We start from the raw sequence: 18,467 nt of genomic DNA on the forward strand, positions 1-18,467 counted from the left end.
TTCCCAGGATCATCCCCGTGACAGACAGCGTCTTGCTTTGCGAGCCCTGCATGAAAGGTTCCACTACGAGGACCAGCTCCCCCTTCCATTCTACCTGCATAGCAAGTTCCTCTTGCACATAACTCGCTTTACATGTATACTCTAAACACATCTTATTTCCTTCCAGGTCTTGACAACTGCTACATTGTTTTCCTAGGTGAAGACCTTGCCTTCAAAAAACCTGCCAACGCTCACCTCCTCAGCTTCAGCATGCGAAAATTACTCACTGATATTTGTGACAAGCTTGACATTCTAGAGCCGTTGTACCGAGCTATCACAAAGACCTCCCGCGACGGTTGGACATGTTACCGCCATCTCGCCTCCCTTGTCCCTCCAACGTCTCAAGATGCTTTGGTCGAGTCCGGCCAAATTGCATTCGATGAGGAAACAAGCGATGAAGACGCAGCAAGAATGACCCTACGCGCACTCTGTGGCAACGTAGATGTCGTTGTGTATGACTACAACTACGATATTGTCCAAACTTTGACAAACAAGTATGCCAACCTCGCCAACGACTACTGTAACATCCTGTGAAAGGGAAAGACAAATTTAACGGTCTCAAACTCCACCGACGAGGCACAGGAATAGGTTTTTTATCTCGACGCAATCACCTATCGCAGCCTGGATGCATCCACCTCGACCGTCACACCCAAAATGGACTGATCTTTTTTAACACTGCCTACTGCAACTGCATCTCCGCTCCACGCTTAAAATAACATCCCAAACCTTGAAGCCTCTCTCCTGTTACTCACCCTTGCCTACCTACTATTTCTCACATGTGGTTCTTGTTTGTTGGTTGTCTTTTTCCTATCATCACCTTCACTAGTTCCCTCGTGTCTCTTTGTATAGTAAAACTTCTACAAAGTCTGCTGTAGTTTCAATGTCTCAGTCTATAGTTTATTGATATTCTAAGATTGGGCTTGGCTTAAAAATTACAACCCACAGACGTTAAAGTTTTCCTTATATGTCTGCAAATCCAACACGTCTAACTTGTCCCAATGTGTAAATTAAACGTGGTAAGTAGTAATATTAGTGTTTTATTTCACGGGGATACAAAGAGGTAAATTCATGAAAAATCATCCAACTTAATCATCAACACAATTTGCAATCAGAACTTGGGTTTTGAATTTTTTTTCCATACAATACTTAAAAAATTATTTTTGTCAGAAAAATTAATCTCTCATGTTTTTAATCAAATTTTTAATATGCATATAAGCATATTAAATACATAAGTCACTCACAAATTTTATCATAATACAATTACATTACAAAAAATTTGCTTTAACATAAATTTACTAACTAATTTTATCATGGACTCACGCTATTCAATATACCTTATACTTACCACCCTTCTCTTTCAAAATTTGATAGTAACTCAACGAAATAACTTATCACTGTGTACTAATCACTCTCTATTCTATATATTTTTAATTATTTAAGCACTAATTACAAGATAGTAAACAATAACAGCACAAAAACACTTACTAACTAAACCATTTTTCTATACTCTTTTCCTAAATAGCACCAACAACAAAAACATGTTCACATTATATTTTTGGAAAGCACCAATTTAAAACCATACAACACAATATTTCTCTTTTATAAAATTCAACTGACCCAAACCATGGAACATGGTCCAATCGCAGCAGAAAAGGAACCAAAAAAAAATTTACAGCCCCAAGCCAATTCCACTCCGCTTGCTTCGGCATAGCACGCCACTACAATTTCCAAGCATCAACTCACCTTTGGGCATACACGCCAACTCCTTATTTACTGAATGAATAACTTTCCAGCCCGTTGAGACTCCACCATAAGTACTGCAGACTCTCGTCCACCAAGTACCACGTGCCCTCAATCTTCACCATTCCACTATTTTATATTATATCTAACCGATTTAAGAATGCGAAACATCACGTACCGCATAAACACAATACTATACGTGAACACCTTCCTATAATATATATGGTTATATGATGCATACACATAACGCAAATAATTTCATACTGCATGCAACAATTTTATATATAATGTAAATAACACATATATGCATATTTATCCAAAAAAAACTTAAACCAAGTATTTTTTTTATGATTAAATTAAGAATGACAATGATACCACTAGTTAGAATAAATTGTTTTCTTAATCCAAATCATTCGTATTGAATCACTAAAATTATATATCATAGTGCGGAAGCGTATTTTAATTCATAGAAATTAAAAATTAAAAATTAATAAAATAGTTGTCTCAATCTTTCTCAACCAAAACATTTTGTATCCCTAATAGGGCGGCTGAATTGCAACTCTTCTAATGGGAACAGAGATGTTAAGGTGGCTTTGGTATGTTGGGAACCGAAATCTGAAGTCACTATTTATATTTAAGCATGGCACTTATTAACCCTGAAACTCAAATAAAAATAGTATCTAAAACCCAAAAGATAGTATTTGATTTTATTCTCATCTAATTCTAAATTAAAAATAATTATGACTTATTCAATTTAACATTTATAACAATAAATGAGATCACCGTTATATAAGTCATTTAATTTGAAATAGTATAATTTATGATTATAATTAATATATGTATTGTCTACAAACAAATTAAAAAATTAAATAATTTTTCAACAAAAAATTTTATACTATACCAATGAAATATGCACAACACATAAATTTTAGTGTACCGAACAAAAATCTTGGTGCCTAAAATTTTGATGTGTAGTACAGAAATTTTTAAAAGACTACACACCTAGAACATTGACTCATCCAATTAACAAGATATATTCACACTAAAAAAATTTGTATGTTATGTACAAAAATTTGTGTACTATATAAAAAAAATTATATACTATATGTAATAATTTGTATATCAATAAATTTATGTTATGTATAAAATTTTGCGTTATATTTAAAAATTTGTGTGTTATATTAATACATTTTTGTATTCTCTAATAAAAATTTGTGCATTATAAAAACAGAAAAGCTCTACATCCATGTAATTTTTTCATCCAAGCTATCCATGTAATTTCAATCAGACGCGCCTCCCCAACCCCCTTACGCATTTGTTATATACGCGCCTCATATAACGTAAACCTTGTTCTCTTCTCGCGTTTTCGTTCTTCTTCTTCAACCTAATAAAATTTATCGTTCTCCTCTATTCGCGTTTTTCTTCTCTACTCGCATTCTTCATTATTGATCTGCATTGAATTCAACGTAATAAGCTTCATTGTTCTTCTTCTTCATTTTCTTCTTCAATCTACACTTCTGAATGGAAACAATAAATGATTCAACTTCAAATCAGTTGAATGAGGTTATTACGTTGAGACAGCTAGGAAATGATTGCTGTATGCGATCATAATAATCTTAAACACTGAACAAAGTAAAAGGAGGACATTGAACCGAACAACATTCATTTGGTGAATCAAAATCACAAAGGCCACCGAACCGAACAATGTTCATGTGGTGAATAAATGGTGATCAACTTTCAATCCACAAGAATAGTATTTCTCATCCTCTTCCTCCTCATCCTTCTTCTTTCAAATTTTTGCACGTAAGTTCTTTCGTTATAATCATCACCAACAACACCAACATTTTGCTCGGTTAAGTGGAGTTGCTCATTTTGATTCACTTGATTGTTAATGTATTCAGTTGAGTCCTTGTGCATGCATAAATGTTTCTTATTGATTGAATGTTTATCACGTTTTATTCAGCACATAATTGGTGTTCAGTTCAGTGGTGTTGGTCATTTCGGTTCACCTGATTGTTATGTGTTCAGTTGACTTCTTTTGCATAGAAAAATGCTATTCTTGATTACTGAATGTTTATGTTGTTTTATTCAGCACATGAATGTTGCTCGGTTCAGTAGAGTTGCTCATTTTGATTTACTTAATTGTTAGTGTGTTCAATTGAGTCCTTGTGCATGTAGAAATATTTTCTTGATGATTAAATGTTTATGATATTTTATTTAGCACATGAATGATGTTCAGTTCAGTGGAGTTGGCCATTTCGGTTCATTTCTGTTCTGCACAATTTAAAACTCTTCATTCTCATCTTCTACTGCTTTTTCACTATGGAGAGAAAGAGGAAAAGACAAAAAAAATACAGCAGCAATAACAACAAAAGAATGAAGATAAGGAGAAAACACATGAAGAAGAAGGAACGCGAAAAAGAAGGAAAGAATGAGGAGGAGGAGGAAGGCGAATCTCTGTTACTGTTTTCGTTCGTTTCTGGTTGTTCCTTGCCAAATCTTCTCGCGATTCTTCTCCAGTAGTGGTTTTCGCAGAAAACGTGACTGAAGTTTGAGTAATTTTGAGAGAGATTCGAAGAGAATGAACGGTTTCGTGTTGAGGAAGAAGTAACGTTTTTTCATAATGAGCGCGAAGTAACGAAGAGTTTTCGAGTGCGTATTTTCACTCATCATTAATATAGGTAACTCTATTTAGACTTGGACCAATTTAATTACATGATTACATGAATGTGTAACGTGTCCATTATAAAAATTACGAAAAAAGAAAAGTTACATATGCGTGCATTTTTTAGATTTTGTTTTAAAAATGCTTATACACACAGCATCGGTAATAAATTAACTAGCGAAACAGATCTCAAAAACTATAACATGACAAAAAAAGGATTGAAAGGATGAAAAGACAAGAAAACCCCTGAAACGTTTGCCAATCCAATCATAAATATTCACAACTACTTCTCACTAAATAATAATTTACTGGTGGCCGATCTATTTGAACAAATATTCTATATACTTTTCATAGTAAATTTTTTAAGAGTAAATTATTAAAATACTATCTAAAAATTTATATCGTTTATAAAACAAATTTTAAGAAATATTAACGATAAATAAATTTTTAAAAAATTTAAAAATATAATAAAAAGAATTAAATATTAAATATATATATTTTAAAAAATAATTTTAGAAATCAAATTTTGATTAAAATTTTTATAATTACTATTAAAAAAATAAGATATTTTTATCCTTAAAATTTGATAAATTTTTTGTCAAGTGAATTTCTTTTAAAATAATTATTGTGAATGATTATATTTTTAAAAAATAAAAAATTTTACAGATTAAATTTTGCTCCGAAATTTTTATACATCTTTTAAATATTTATTCAAATGTTGTCACAAAAAAATTTAAAACTAATAGATAAGTCGTTTGTTAAATATGAAACTTGTTTTTGTTACTTATAAAAATTATATTTATTAATTTTTTTGTTACATTTTCAAATCATTCAAAGATTATTTTGTCAATAACATCTTTCAGGGACCTTTTTGTCAGCGACTAAATTTTTCGAGTGCCGAATTGATAGTTAACCATTTTTTTAATAATCATACTATATATACAAAAAAATTAACCATCAAATCAATTATTGATGTAAAATATATATTAAAATATAAAATATACATTTAAAATAAATTACATAAATACATAATAATTAATTTATTAACTGATTTTTTATATGCATATTGTTTTTCTAAATAACTTTTATTGAACATCAAAAATCAAAATCTTTAGAACCATCTTGACGGTTAAGTTTGATGATGGAGTTTTAAGGAAGTTGAACTTAAAATCCACTCCTTTCGCACTGGAAAGTGGAAACTTTTATATTCCTGTTAATTAATCTCAAAAAAGAATTTACATTGAATGAAATCTTGAAAAAAATACATTATCCTCTAAAATAGCTGACCCAAACACACACACGCACCAAGTTGAATTGGAGAAATAACATAACAATTTCTGAATTTGAATTAAAATGATAAATAAATAAAGTTTCTCATACAATAAGCCTCAAATGTAACAAGGGCAGGTGACGTTTAGGTTTTCTCTTGAAAATACAATTACTTACCAATTTGACTGATGATTATAAGAACTTAGTGCAAAAGATGAATTAAAATGGTGCACCAATAATAATAATAATAATAATAATAATAATAATAATAGTTAACAAGTTACATATTTTAGAATTAAAAAAAAAAATAATTCACAAATGTCAAGTTCAGCACAATTAACATGCCAGTCATTGCACTCCAATGTTATAGTGGGACAAAGGCTTTTGCTATCATCAATGTAAAAAGAAAAACATGAATATACATTGGTATCCGGTATTCACTGAGACACTGACATCGACAGGTATCAGTTTTACTCTCTAACATATTTGACAACGCATACTGTAAGAGATTTACAATTCAATTTGTAGTAGCCACTGAAAAACAGCACTCATTTCAAGCCACCTTGAGATAGAGCACTTTGATCTTCAAATTTTCCTCTTAAACCATTAGTTATGTAATATAGCATCAAAAGTGATTTTAAAACATGTAACTGGTCAAAATGCTAGGGCATGAGTTATGTATGGCTCCAACATTACTATTGACTTGTTTGTTATGACTTAGGAGAAATCCTCTTCTCACTGTTAGATACCTCTAATTGGGGTGGCAAGAGCTTCATAAAGCTTCCTTGAGAAGATTGTCTGGTTGAAGATGTTTCAGGAACTTCAGATAATTCTGATATCTCTGAATCAGACTCTGTCACAATCAGCATGACAGAATTTATGGTTACATTGCAAGAAACAGAAGGGTATCATACAAAAAACAAGAGAAAAAAATGGTATAAATGAAAACAGTGTTTGAATTTTGAAATAATTAAAATGGTCACAGAAGAAAGAGCCTACCAAAAAGTGACTTAATGGATGGCCTATTTGTTTTGTTCTGTTTCCTCTTTAGTTCAGCTGCAAAATAAGTGGATAGCAAGGTCAAGAACGAAGGCTTGTCTCCAAGGAAATCAAATTCAGGAGTTTATCTTAGTTATTGGAGCTTAGGTAATAATAAATTATAATATAAATAAATCCATGATGAAACCCTAAATATAAAAATTCATTTTGCAATATCATAATGACATAAAAATTAAAATAATAAAAACTAAAAGATCTTTCCTTTAGGATGATAACATATGAATCAGCAAGCATATACACCGAAACCCAAAATATCTTTATCTTTTCTGTATAGGCCTACCAACTTGGGCTTTGCATTCTGCCTGAAGCATGCCACCCAATTGATTTGAATTGCAATATTATATTTTGTTTCAAGGTGGGAAGAATAATACAATATCATACAAGTTTCTTAACATGAAGTTCTGGACCAAATCTTCCACATTGGTTGGTTATTCCAAAAAGGTTAACCTAGACCTATTTACTAGTAATTTTGGTTGGATAATTAATGCTTTTAATAGTTTCTTCTCTGATGACAAGATTTTTATTATTTAGTTACCTATTAGAAGGAATAGTGATCTTCCAGCTCCACACACTTGTATATTTATTAAGGAGAAAATTTAAACTCTATGCTTCAAACAACAGATGAGCATAGAAATAAAGGAAATTGTATGCAGTTGAACTAGCTAGTTGATATGACTTCAACAGTTAAGCTTAATAGAGAATATGCTATTTTGAAGTGATCTTTTTCCACTTATGGAAGTGAAGGAAGAATCACTGATGTAGTCATTTAGAAACCAATGGTAAGATAATTAATTAGACATAGAAACGGTTAATCATGTTAATGATTTTTAATATATTGAACCATTCACTGAGTGTATCTAGAGAAATATCCTAACCAAGAGTTCCTTATTCGTAATTCAAATGTAAACATTACTATCCCTTTTTTTTAGGGAAAAAAAATCTCAAATAAGCATTCTAATTAAAGCAGACTTCATCAACATAATAAATTAATAAGAATAAGTGAAAAGAAAAGAAATAGCAGTTTACCCATCCCAGGAACTTGATAGTCGTTAACAATTTCAAAGTTCTTGTATGTGTATCCAACAAAATTCAAGTCCTTAGATGAAAGCATCTGTAATGAACAGACAAGCAAGACAAAAGAATAAGAAAAAGGAAATGGGGAGTGGGAAAATATCTGTAATGAGAAATCGATAACTAATATACTTTGTTCTTCCGAATACTGCCAGGTACCAAAGCATTATTAAAACAACATAAGAGATCATCAACCAACAGAATGTTGAGCAGATGCTAAGCTGATCCTACGGATAACTTGATGACAATTTCAAAGAGAGAAGGTAATAACTAAGTTTACCTTCCTCCACGGACCATGTCTTGATGATGATTGAGCTTGGATGTCTGACTGCAGATGCAAAAGGTAAAAAGAGAAAAAATCAAATAATGTGAATGGGCTTAGATAAGTGGCAACACAAAATAAGGGAGTTTATGAAAGAACATAAATAGTCAAATACCTCTTCAAACTTCTCAAAGTTCTGAGTATCTAGCTCATTATTTACTTCCGGAATAAATGCAGCTTCCATTTGATACAGCTTATCCCATTCAACACCATTGAAGAATGGGTGAGCCTGGAGACAACACAAAGATAACCTATATATCCAGATACATAATATAACAAATCTAAGAATCTAGAAAAGGACACACCGTACAACACCTTTATTTCATCTGCACCTTTGGACCCCAATCTGTGGTTTACATTGCACAGGAGTTTACAAATTAGATCTTTAGCCTCTCGGGACAGCCTTGCTTCTTCGGGAAATTTCAAGTGAGATCTCCAGTTTACTATCTGCATAAATCCAGAAACTGATAAATAATGAATGGTTCCTACATCTAATACACCCTCATGCAAGAGCCTACCCCGGATTTGAAGCATGAGTAATTAACATGCATATGCTAAAATTCAACTTTTTTATTAGAAAAATGGGTTGGCAAAAGTCGAATCTAGACCTCTTGGATAGAGAAGTAGAGGTTTTGATACAATATTACAAAAGCTCAAATGATAAGTCAAGAAACATGAATGGTTTTTATATATTTTTTTGTAGATAAGAAAAAAGAATCTCATCAATATGAGAAGAAACAACAACAACAAAGCCTTATGCTACTAGGTGAGGTCGGTTATAATATGAGAAGAATGATAATATAAATTAGGGATCAGGGTTCCCCTGTACAAAAGAATAAAGGCAAAAGATTTATTTATAAAATATAGCTTTCCAATCTCTCAACATATCTGAGAAGGAAAGTCCCCTTTAAAGATCATGAGGTTTATACCAATAGATGCTAGGCAGCTAATCCTATCCCATAAAACATGCTTATAAGAAAACCTGTCATTGAAAGCGTGTGCATTACGCTCCAACCAAATAGTTCAAATAGTGGCAAAAATTGCACGATGCCATAAATATTGTCAATGAATGGTTTTCACTTTTCATATCTAAAAGTACAGATTTTTAACTCTCAACCGACAAGCAACATAGAAGGGAATCAGATGAGATGACATAGCAAAACATGCCTCATGGCAAGAAAAAAAATCTGCCAAACAGCCAAAGGAATAAGAAAAAGATAAAATGCTTTCAGCACTGTCACTGCTAGCCTATTTGGTGTGATAACATTTCCTAACACAGCAGTATAAATTGCATTTGATTAGAAGTCGAAAGAGAATTATCAATTTAACTTAGAAGTATACTACAATGGTTTATAACAGTAGTGAAAAAAAAAAAAAAAAAGAGTAGTTTTCTATCGCAAAGAATACCTTCCTACATGTTGTCATCGGATCATCAGAATAAAATGGTGGATATCCTACCAGCATCTCATACATAATAGCTCCAAGTGACCACCTGTGAATATTATAGCCATCATTGTCAAAATAAAACATATAACCCTTAACCTTATATCACTTATTCCAAAAACATAAATGAAGAAAATCCAACATGCTTTGAGAAGACTTGAAAGAGGGGGAAAAAGCAAAGGGCAATGTTACAAACGGTGTCATGTGTAAAGAAGTTAAGAAATTTGAATCCGAAACTAGGCTGAAATTTTTCTTAAAGACTTCCCAGTAATGAATCAAATGAATAATGATGCTATGATACACCATACATATCAGGCAGAAATGAACACCAGAAAATATCAACATGAAAAAAACTCACCAATCACATTCCATCCCATAACCTTTCTTCAATAGAACTTCTGGAGCAATATAATCTGGTGTACCAACAGTGGAATAAGCCTGCAATGTTATGCATTCTTTATTACACAGAAAGTACGTAAACGGGAATAAAACTATAATCTGCTGTTTGAAAAGTGCAAATTATCAATGCAAAACTTCAACCTTTGACCAGATCATAAGTAAAACAACCATACCTTTCCAATTAGACACTGTCACAGACTAACAAATAATAGATTGCGATAAAATAAAGCAGTGGACTTACAAGTGTCCTCCTGTTCTGTTGCCAGTGTTGTAATTGTTCTCGCTGTGTGCGTTTTGAAATAACACGTTCATTAGATCCATTCACATTCGGAACCACAGAAAAATCCCCTTCTGCAATTGTACTACAATCTAATGGTTTACAAAGTCCAAAATCAGACAGTCTCAAGTGTCCATATCTATCCAGTATTAAGTTGTCAGGCTTGATATCCCTGCAAAGCAATATTGAAAAAGATATATTCATATTTATACTTTACAACAGACTAGAGTTGCTCTAATTTTAAACATTATGAAATATGCATAAACATAAATGGGACTTCATTGATCTAAGTATTTCAGCATTAAATTCTTGTCACATGATGTGGGCGGGTAGCAATCATGATAAGCCTTATAATTCTAACATTATCTATCAAGGTAACTTGGGAGTTATATCAAGCTCCAATGTTTCATTAGAAGCTAATCACACATAAGAAATCACACATAAGAAAGTTAAAAATAGTATAATTGAGGAAACAGGAACCTTTTGAAAGCAAATAATGAATGAGATCTACATACCTATGTATATAATTGTGTTTATGTATAGATTCAATAGCCAGAATTGTTTCTGCTACATAAAATCTGGCTTCATCTTCTGTCAAGGTATCCTTTCTCATAAGCAGTGTCATCATATCCCCACCTGGAAGGTACTCCATAATAAGATATAGATGCTCGTCATCCTGAAAAGAACAATATAGTTTGACTATGCAATTGCTGTCAACCTCAGCAAGTAGATTCCTTTCAGCTCTGACATGTTCAACCTGACAATTTACAAAATAATGAAGGATACATTGACATAAAGTGTAAAAAATCATATTCAATAGGAGAGAATAATCTAGCAAGACAAATGACAACAAACCTGGCCTCTGCGAAGCATCTCTGATTTCTTTAGCTTTTTCATTGCATAAACCTGACCCGTAGTCTTTTCCCTACAGACTCTGACCTGCAACAGTTTAAGTTTTAGGAGAAGTTAAATTACTGGCAGACAGAAACACACAAATCAAGAGGGGGACAGGAGAGAAAAGAAGGGGGGAGGAGGGGATAAGACTCAACAGGGTAATATTTCTTTTGCACAAGTTCCATGAATGAACTTGTAGTTCATAAAAGAGTGTGTGTTTCAGAAAACAACTTTTTTTTTTCTTTCAGTAGAAATCAGCTCTTTTATATGTAGGCACAAGTCTCTTCAGCATAATGAAAAATGTCTTTTCAAGTTTCTTTTTGAAGGAAAAAAATATAGCAGAAACAGAATTTTTCTTTTAGATTTGTTATTTATCCAGCAAAGCAGCAAGGTTATATATTCTGAGAGTTGGTACTCCTACTTAATTAATTGTATACAAAAATTATGACTAACAACAGGATGTTGTAGTCTTGGATTCTTGGCCATATACTAATGCATATTGTCCCAATTATTCACATGAAACCATGATATCCCTAGATCTCTCTTTTTTCCAAACAAATAAATAAATATGATGATACCCCCAACAGGACATTAGATAAATGAATGCCTCATAAGCTCTTTTCTAGCCCATATTACCATTAAAATATCTTATTGTTTGTGTATCTCTCTTAAGAATTACCTCAGTTTTAATATGCACATAATAAATCAAGAGTATACAAAAAAGCATAATTTTAAATATATATCAAAGTAGCCTGCAGAAAATTAACTTCATTTTTAATTTTTATGAATGGAAGCAACTAGCCAGTCCACCAATACAAAATAATCATAACACGGAAGAAGAAAGCATAAGCAATCATCAGGTGACAAAAATACCATGTAAGTAGATACATACCTCACCAAATGCACCTTTGCCAATCATAGTCAGCAATTCAAAATCATCAACTCCCATCTTATGCCTCTGAAGGCGCATATATTCAGTTTCCTTTTTCTCCAAAAATTTAAGTAGGTTGTTTTGATCTTCCTCAGAGACATCAGCATCAGCCAACTTCTTTTCCAAAAAGGTCCGACTGTGACAAACAAGTTACACTATAAAATTTTACCATAAGATTTGCAAGCAACTATATAATACAGACTACCACTCAAGCAAAGATAGTTGTTCCAGTCCAGTCAATCTTGAAATGCTTCACTAAGGATACGGGGAGAATAACTACCGCTACAGTCATAACTGCTCATCTATCCATCTCCCACAGAAATAGATTTTGAACCCATTAACTTATTACAACCTCATAACACCCACAATACTAGAACTTTGTGAAATGAACCAAGGACCTTGGATCATGAGAGTTCCTTCCTCAAGAACAGAGAAGAGAGAGATATTTAACAGCTTATTTTAGTGTTTAGGACTTTAGGGCAACTCATTGTTTCTACAAATAGCCCTTCAAAACACATGGATCCCAAACAGGTGAAATTATAACACATGAACTTATTAGACTGAATTCCAAATGATACATAAGCCACTTTCAATCTCCAAAGTCGCACTTCATTTGAATATCCACCCGAGTATGTTAGAACTGACTTAATGTTCATGGGAAATACAAGCTAAAACAATATTGTGAAATTCAACAGCTCTTTTTGCAAATTGAATTGTATTAATGTGAATCATGGCATTCCCACAAAAAAACAAAAGATAACGATGTCAGCAAGCACTCTTCACATATTTACAAAATCATGTGAGAAAAAAATAGTTATGATGGTTTAATGACAATTTTATTTGAGAAATGGGAGTGGATATTGCCAGACCCAAATTGACTAAGGATGACTAGTGAATCTAAGATTTAGCATCAACCAACACTGTCATGCCAGCTATGGGTATAGACAAGTGAGTTAGATTCACTTGAGCACTTTCATGTATGAAAATCAATTATCATCTGAACAGACTAAAACCAGTAAAGTAGGAAATCGTACCGCTCCTTCCTCTCCTGAAGATTCTTCATTTGCTCCTTGTAATGGTTTTCAATATACTGCTTTGCTGCTGCAACCTTCTGCTTTGTGTCATTGGAAAGAGAAGCTTCATCAACCACTACACTCGAATCGTCTGCTCCTCCTCCGTTGTTATCATCCTCCTTCTTCTTTCCAAACCCTTTTGTTTTATCACGAGGCTGAAACTTCTGAAACCAACTCCTCGCCGAATCCATTTCCTCAACGTCAGTGTTGGGCACTTCACACACTACCTACCATCCTTTGTGCACATTACCAATGCAACTACATATACATAAATAGTATTAGAATTGTTACATAGATGTGCATGAGCTATTGAGCTATGACTTTTACTCACCACACACACACACACACACACACACAAAAAGGGAAAATCATTTCCTTTTTTAAAAAGAAAAGAGTGATCCCCCCTCGTTTTTCATGCAATTTCCAATTTTTCATATGATTGAATTTTTTATTACTTGAATTCAGATACTCACAGAATTTATAAAAAATAATAATAATAAACCGAAAGATTCTCATGCAGTACCTTTGAGTCCTCAGCTTGAAAGCTTTCTTGTCCGGAGGAAAAAACCGTGGGAAGCAGTGGCGCGAAGCCGCGGAATTAAATTATCGAGATACTTATAGGGATTAAGAGAACTAAAAATTGAGCATGAACCGAAGAGAATCACGTTTTGTTGGAAGAAGGTGAGAATTCGAAGGTGCTTATGATCCTCCGAAACCCTAGAGAGAGAAGAAGAAGCGAAATTTGGGTATGTGAGGGAAGTGAGAAGAAGAAGAAGAAGAAGAAGAAGAAGAAGAGAGAAGAGAGGGAAGAAAAAAAGAGGACTTGTGTGTATAGTATAGTGTTCTCCGCGTGAGATTTTCTGTTGTCAGTTGTGTTGTCTTTGTGTTCCTTTCTTACAATACATATATAAGATTTACATGAGAAGATATTTTTGCCATCTTCATTATAGTATCCACCTATTTACATGGCATAACCATTTTGTTATGGTGTTTAAATGGCGTTGCCTAGTTTATTAAAAAAGGTTAAAAATTAATATTTAATTATTATATTATTTTATAATTATATAGAGAGAATATTTTGGGGCTAAAAATGCTGGTTAGACGTATTTTGGTCTTAATATATATTTTTTTTGAAAATATTTTAGAAATTTTTTTTAAATATACAAAAATTATTATTTAATAACTAAAATCTAATTTATATTTTTTATTGTTTATCAACGTTAATTAATATGATTTATAAAAAATATATATATACATATTATTGTTTGAATTAATTAGTTAAATATTTATTAAAAAATAAAATATACAGATAATAATATATACATCAAATATATGAATTATGAATATAATTACGTTGATTTTTGTCATTAATACGGGACAGCTAAAATTTATTGACTTTAGTTAAATTTTTATCAAACTTTAGATATTTTTGGAAACTATATTTTAAAAAAATAAAAACATTTATGATTAATTTATAATGATAAAAATATGTTTATAGTTACATACTAAATATAAACAAATTGTTTTAAACAATTTAATTATAGTGTGAATCATCAATAAAACATTTACTAATTAATAGAAATAATAAACATTCATTAAATTTTCGTAAATCATGTTTTAGCATAAATAGATAATTAATATTTTTGTGAATCAGATTTTGGACATTTAATAAAAATAATAGGCATGTTACATGAATAATGTTTTAGGAAAGTATCTCAATACCTAATTTTATGTGTAATTTTTAGGGTAAATTATTTTAATAAACTAAGTTCAATTCAAAATTATTCAAATTTTCTAAAATGGAATAGGCTATTTGAACGACTAAAGTTGCATTTCTATATAAATCAAATTGATTAAATTCTATTTATACAAACTAGTATTAAATCGAATCCATTATATTCGAATTGCATGCAAATGAAAATTATGTATAAATCGAAACTAATGGCTTCAAGTACTAAATCGAAACAATAAGATTCGATTTGTATTTGTATGTAAACCGAACCCATTCAGTTTGATTTATAATGATACGTGGCCATTTAGGTAAATCGAATCTAATAGGTTTGATTTAGTATGTATTACATTATGTGAGTAAAGCGAATGCAATTAATTCGATTTATACATTATTAACATCTATAAATACGAGCTCAACGTGAAATTTTTACCATAGTGAGATTCACAATGGCTAGTGATGAGAGTTTTGTAGCTCTTGTGCACTATAAAGGGTCCATTAAGAAAAAAACGCGATCAGATATTAAGTTTACTGATAAGAACCTACTGAGTATTTTTCTCAAACCTTCGACGAGTTTTGCTGAGTTTAAGGATACTATACTCCAGAAACTAGGTATGCTTGGCGTCAAACAGTTGGAGAAGTTGTTCTGTAGAATCCCCATATCCGTGTTACGCGATGATGTGAAATATGATTCATTTGTTATTGGCAGTGACAAAGACTTGCAAGTTCTGCACCATTGTCGCTGTTAGTTTCCCGAGGTGAGAACTCCGGAACTGTTGGCTAAGCTTATAGATGTGGTATCTAGTTCTGGAGGTTCGAATCAAAATCCTCAATCCTCAGGACATCCAGACTACTCTAGTTTCATGCCTGTTGGTGCCTCGTCGGTTGCGCCAGTCATTGCACCCGAGGCAGTTTTAGTTGCTTCTCCTTCCTTTGCATTCAATCTAAACCATAGTGGTGATGCCAGAGTTGGTGAAACTGGACCGTTGGGGGAGGTAGCATTTGCGACGCCCGATTCTCCTGCAACGGTCCCGGCCTTTGGAGAGGTTGGAGTACCCGATGGGGTTGAGGATGCACCGCATGATGATGATGATGATGATGATGATGATGATGATGATGATGATGGTGTGGAGTCCGCCACAATAGTAGATGATAGTGACGATGACACACCACGGCCGACTCCAGCTGTGGGTGGGGGAGCATCTAGTTTGGGTAATAATCAGTTTCCCTCACACTTCTCAGCTTTGGACTTGGATGCCATGGCACCTCAGGGGGATCCAGGAGTACCTGTTGGGTTCGGGGCTAGAAAGACACATAATACAAGAGTTGTATCTGAATTTCAAGTTGGTCAGTAGTTTCAGGATAAAGAAGAAGTCGTGTTAAGCGTGAAGACTTATAGCATTCACCGTGGGGTTGAGTACAAGGTATTGGAATTCAATAATCGCAAGTACTATGGCAAGTGCAAGGAGTTTGGCAGCGGGTGCACATGGCTCATTCGAGTTAGCCTCCGCCAGCGCATAGGTATTTAGAAGGTAAAACGATACAATGGTCCTCACACTTGTCTAGCCACATCGATATTTAGTGATCACAGGAAGCTTGATTATCATGTCATATCGGCCTTTATACTGCCCATGATTAGAGTTGATGCTGCCGTCTCGATAAAGGTACTGCAGAATGCCACGGAGGCACACTTTGGGTTTAGACTGACTTACAGGAGGGTTTGGATGGCTAAATAGAAAGCCATGGCCCAGATGTATGGAGATTGGGAGGAGTCATACAATTACTTGCCACGATGGGTATTGGGTGTTCAGATCACGATGCCAGGTAGTGTTGCGGTGTTAAAGACGAGTCCTGTGCGGGTTGGTAGGTAGGTGGATGACTCTGCAGCTTATTTTTATCGGCTTTTCTAGACATTCCCACCGTGTATTGAATCGTTTAGACATTGCAAGCCATTGGTCAGTGTGGATGGTACCCACCTGTATGGGAAATACGGTGGTACACTGTTGGTCGCGATTGCACAGGACGACAACTCCAACATCATTCCTATTGCATTTGCACTTGTGGAGGGGGAGAATGCAGAGTCGTGGTCATTATTTCTATCTCACATGCGACAGCATGTGACCCCTCAGCCAGGTATACTTGTCATATCAGATAGGCACAATGGGATAAAGGCTGCATTGGAAGCTCCTAACGGTGGCTGGCTTCCGCCTACTGTATATAGGGCTTTTTGCATCCAACACGTGGCTGCAAATTTTGCGCTGAGTTTCAAGGGCAAGGATGCACGGAGGTGGTTAGTGAATGCTGCTTATGTCAAGACCGATGTCAAGTTTCACTACTGGTTTGACATTCTTCGTGCCGAAGATCCTGCTATGTGCGACTGCACTAATCGGATTGACTATGCACATTGGACTCAACATTGGGGCGAAGGTCGGAGATTTGGACACATGACTACGAATATATTTGAGTGTGTGAACTCGATACTAAAGGGTGTGAGGAACCTTCCAGTCTGTGTGTTGGTGAAGGCCACTTATGAGAGATTGGCCGAGCTATTCATCTGGAAAGGCAAAGAGGCCGAGGCACAGTTAGGAACCAGGCAGCAGTTTAGTCAGCATCTGATTAAGGCAATTAAGGCAAATCTGAAGGCCTCAAGGTGTTTCACAGTGACTTTGTATGACAGAGACAACTCAGAGTTTACTATGGCAGAGACCACTCCGATAGAGAGCTTTTCACTGGGCACATTGATAAACCCCATTTTGAGGGTTTATCTTGTATCGATTTCAGGGGTTTTATCAATGATTCCACACGCTTTTCATATGAAAATACAAGACTTTGTGTTCCTTTCCTAATTTTTGCCTCATGGATGAAAACATGCTTATTTTGCACTAAATTAGACACATTTCTAATCTCCTCTTGGTACCATTCGATGCCGTGACCTGTGTGCTAAGTGGTTTCAGAATATAGGGCAGGGATGAACCGGAAGAGAGAAGGAGAACGGGCGCAAAGGAAGGGAGCATGAGAAATTGAGCTTTGGAAACTTCAGCAAGGGCGCGTGCGCGTACTTGGCGCGCCCGCGTGGATTGCGCAGCTAGAAGTCAAAGCTAGAAGTCAAAGCTAGAAGCCAAGCCATGAGCCGGCTTGTGTAGCGGCTAGGCCATAATCTCCATGGGCGCGCACGCGTACGTTACGCCTCCGCGCGCATTACAAGATGCCCCAGTGGCGCGCACGCGTGCTTTGCGCGTGCGCGCCGATGCTCGAATATGATTTTTTAAAGAGTCACGTGACCTAGGCGTGGAGACAGTTGGGGATCTCATCTTGGGGAAGTGCCTTGGCGGGAAGAACTTAAGAAGACCAAAGGTTGAAGGGTTAAGGGACTTTTTGCTCATTTGTGATTGTTCTAGATATTTTTGCTATAGTTAGTTACACTCTTGGAGAAGGAAGTTCTCATTAGGGTTCATCTTCATCCATTTTCTGAATTTTCAATTACTCTTTGGTGAGATCCATTACAATTCTCAATTTACTTTGTTCATGTCATAGATCTTCTTCTCCAATCTCAATT

At 34.2% G+C, this 18,467-nt stretch overlaps 1 protein-coding gene across 1 annotated transcript; it reads right to left on the bottom strand.

Moving 5' to 3' along the window:
* Positions 1-5,984: 5,984 nt before the first annotated feature.
* LOC130968681 (uncharacterized) lies at positions 5,985-14,045 on the bottom strand. The gene is made up of 14 exons (XM_057894080.1): positions 13,706-14,045; positions 13,144-13,440; positions 12,071-12,245; positions 11,140-11,223; positions 10,800-11,041; positions 10,249-10,456; positions 9,967-10,046; positions 9,573-9,657; positions 8,481-8,612; positions 8,281-8,394; positions 8,124-8,171; positions 7,799-7,883; positions 6,713-6,769; positions 5,985-6,566 (listed from the first exon to the last, which is right to left on the bottom strand). The coding sequence occupies exons 2-14, from the start codon at positions 13,371-13,373 to the stop codon at positions 6,424-6,426; spliced, it is 1,683 nt and encodes a 560-aa protein (XP_057750063.1). The 5' UTR covers positions 13,374-13,440; positions 13,706-14,045; the 3' UTR covers positions 5,985-6,423.
* Positions 14,046-18,467: the final 4,422 nt, after the last annotated feature.

This window comes from Arachis stenosperma, chromosome 3, assembly GCF_014773155.1.
Source record: "Arachis stenosperma cultivar V10309 chromosome 3, arast.V10309.gnm1.PFL2, whole genome shotgun sequence".
Taxonomy (NCBI): Eukaryota; Viridiplantae; Streptophyta; class Magnoliopsida; order Fabales; family Fabaceae; genus Arachis; species Arachis stenosperma.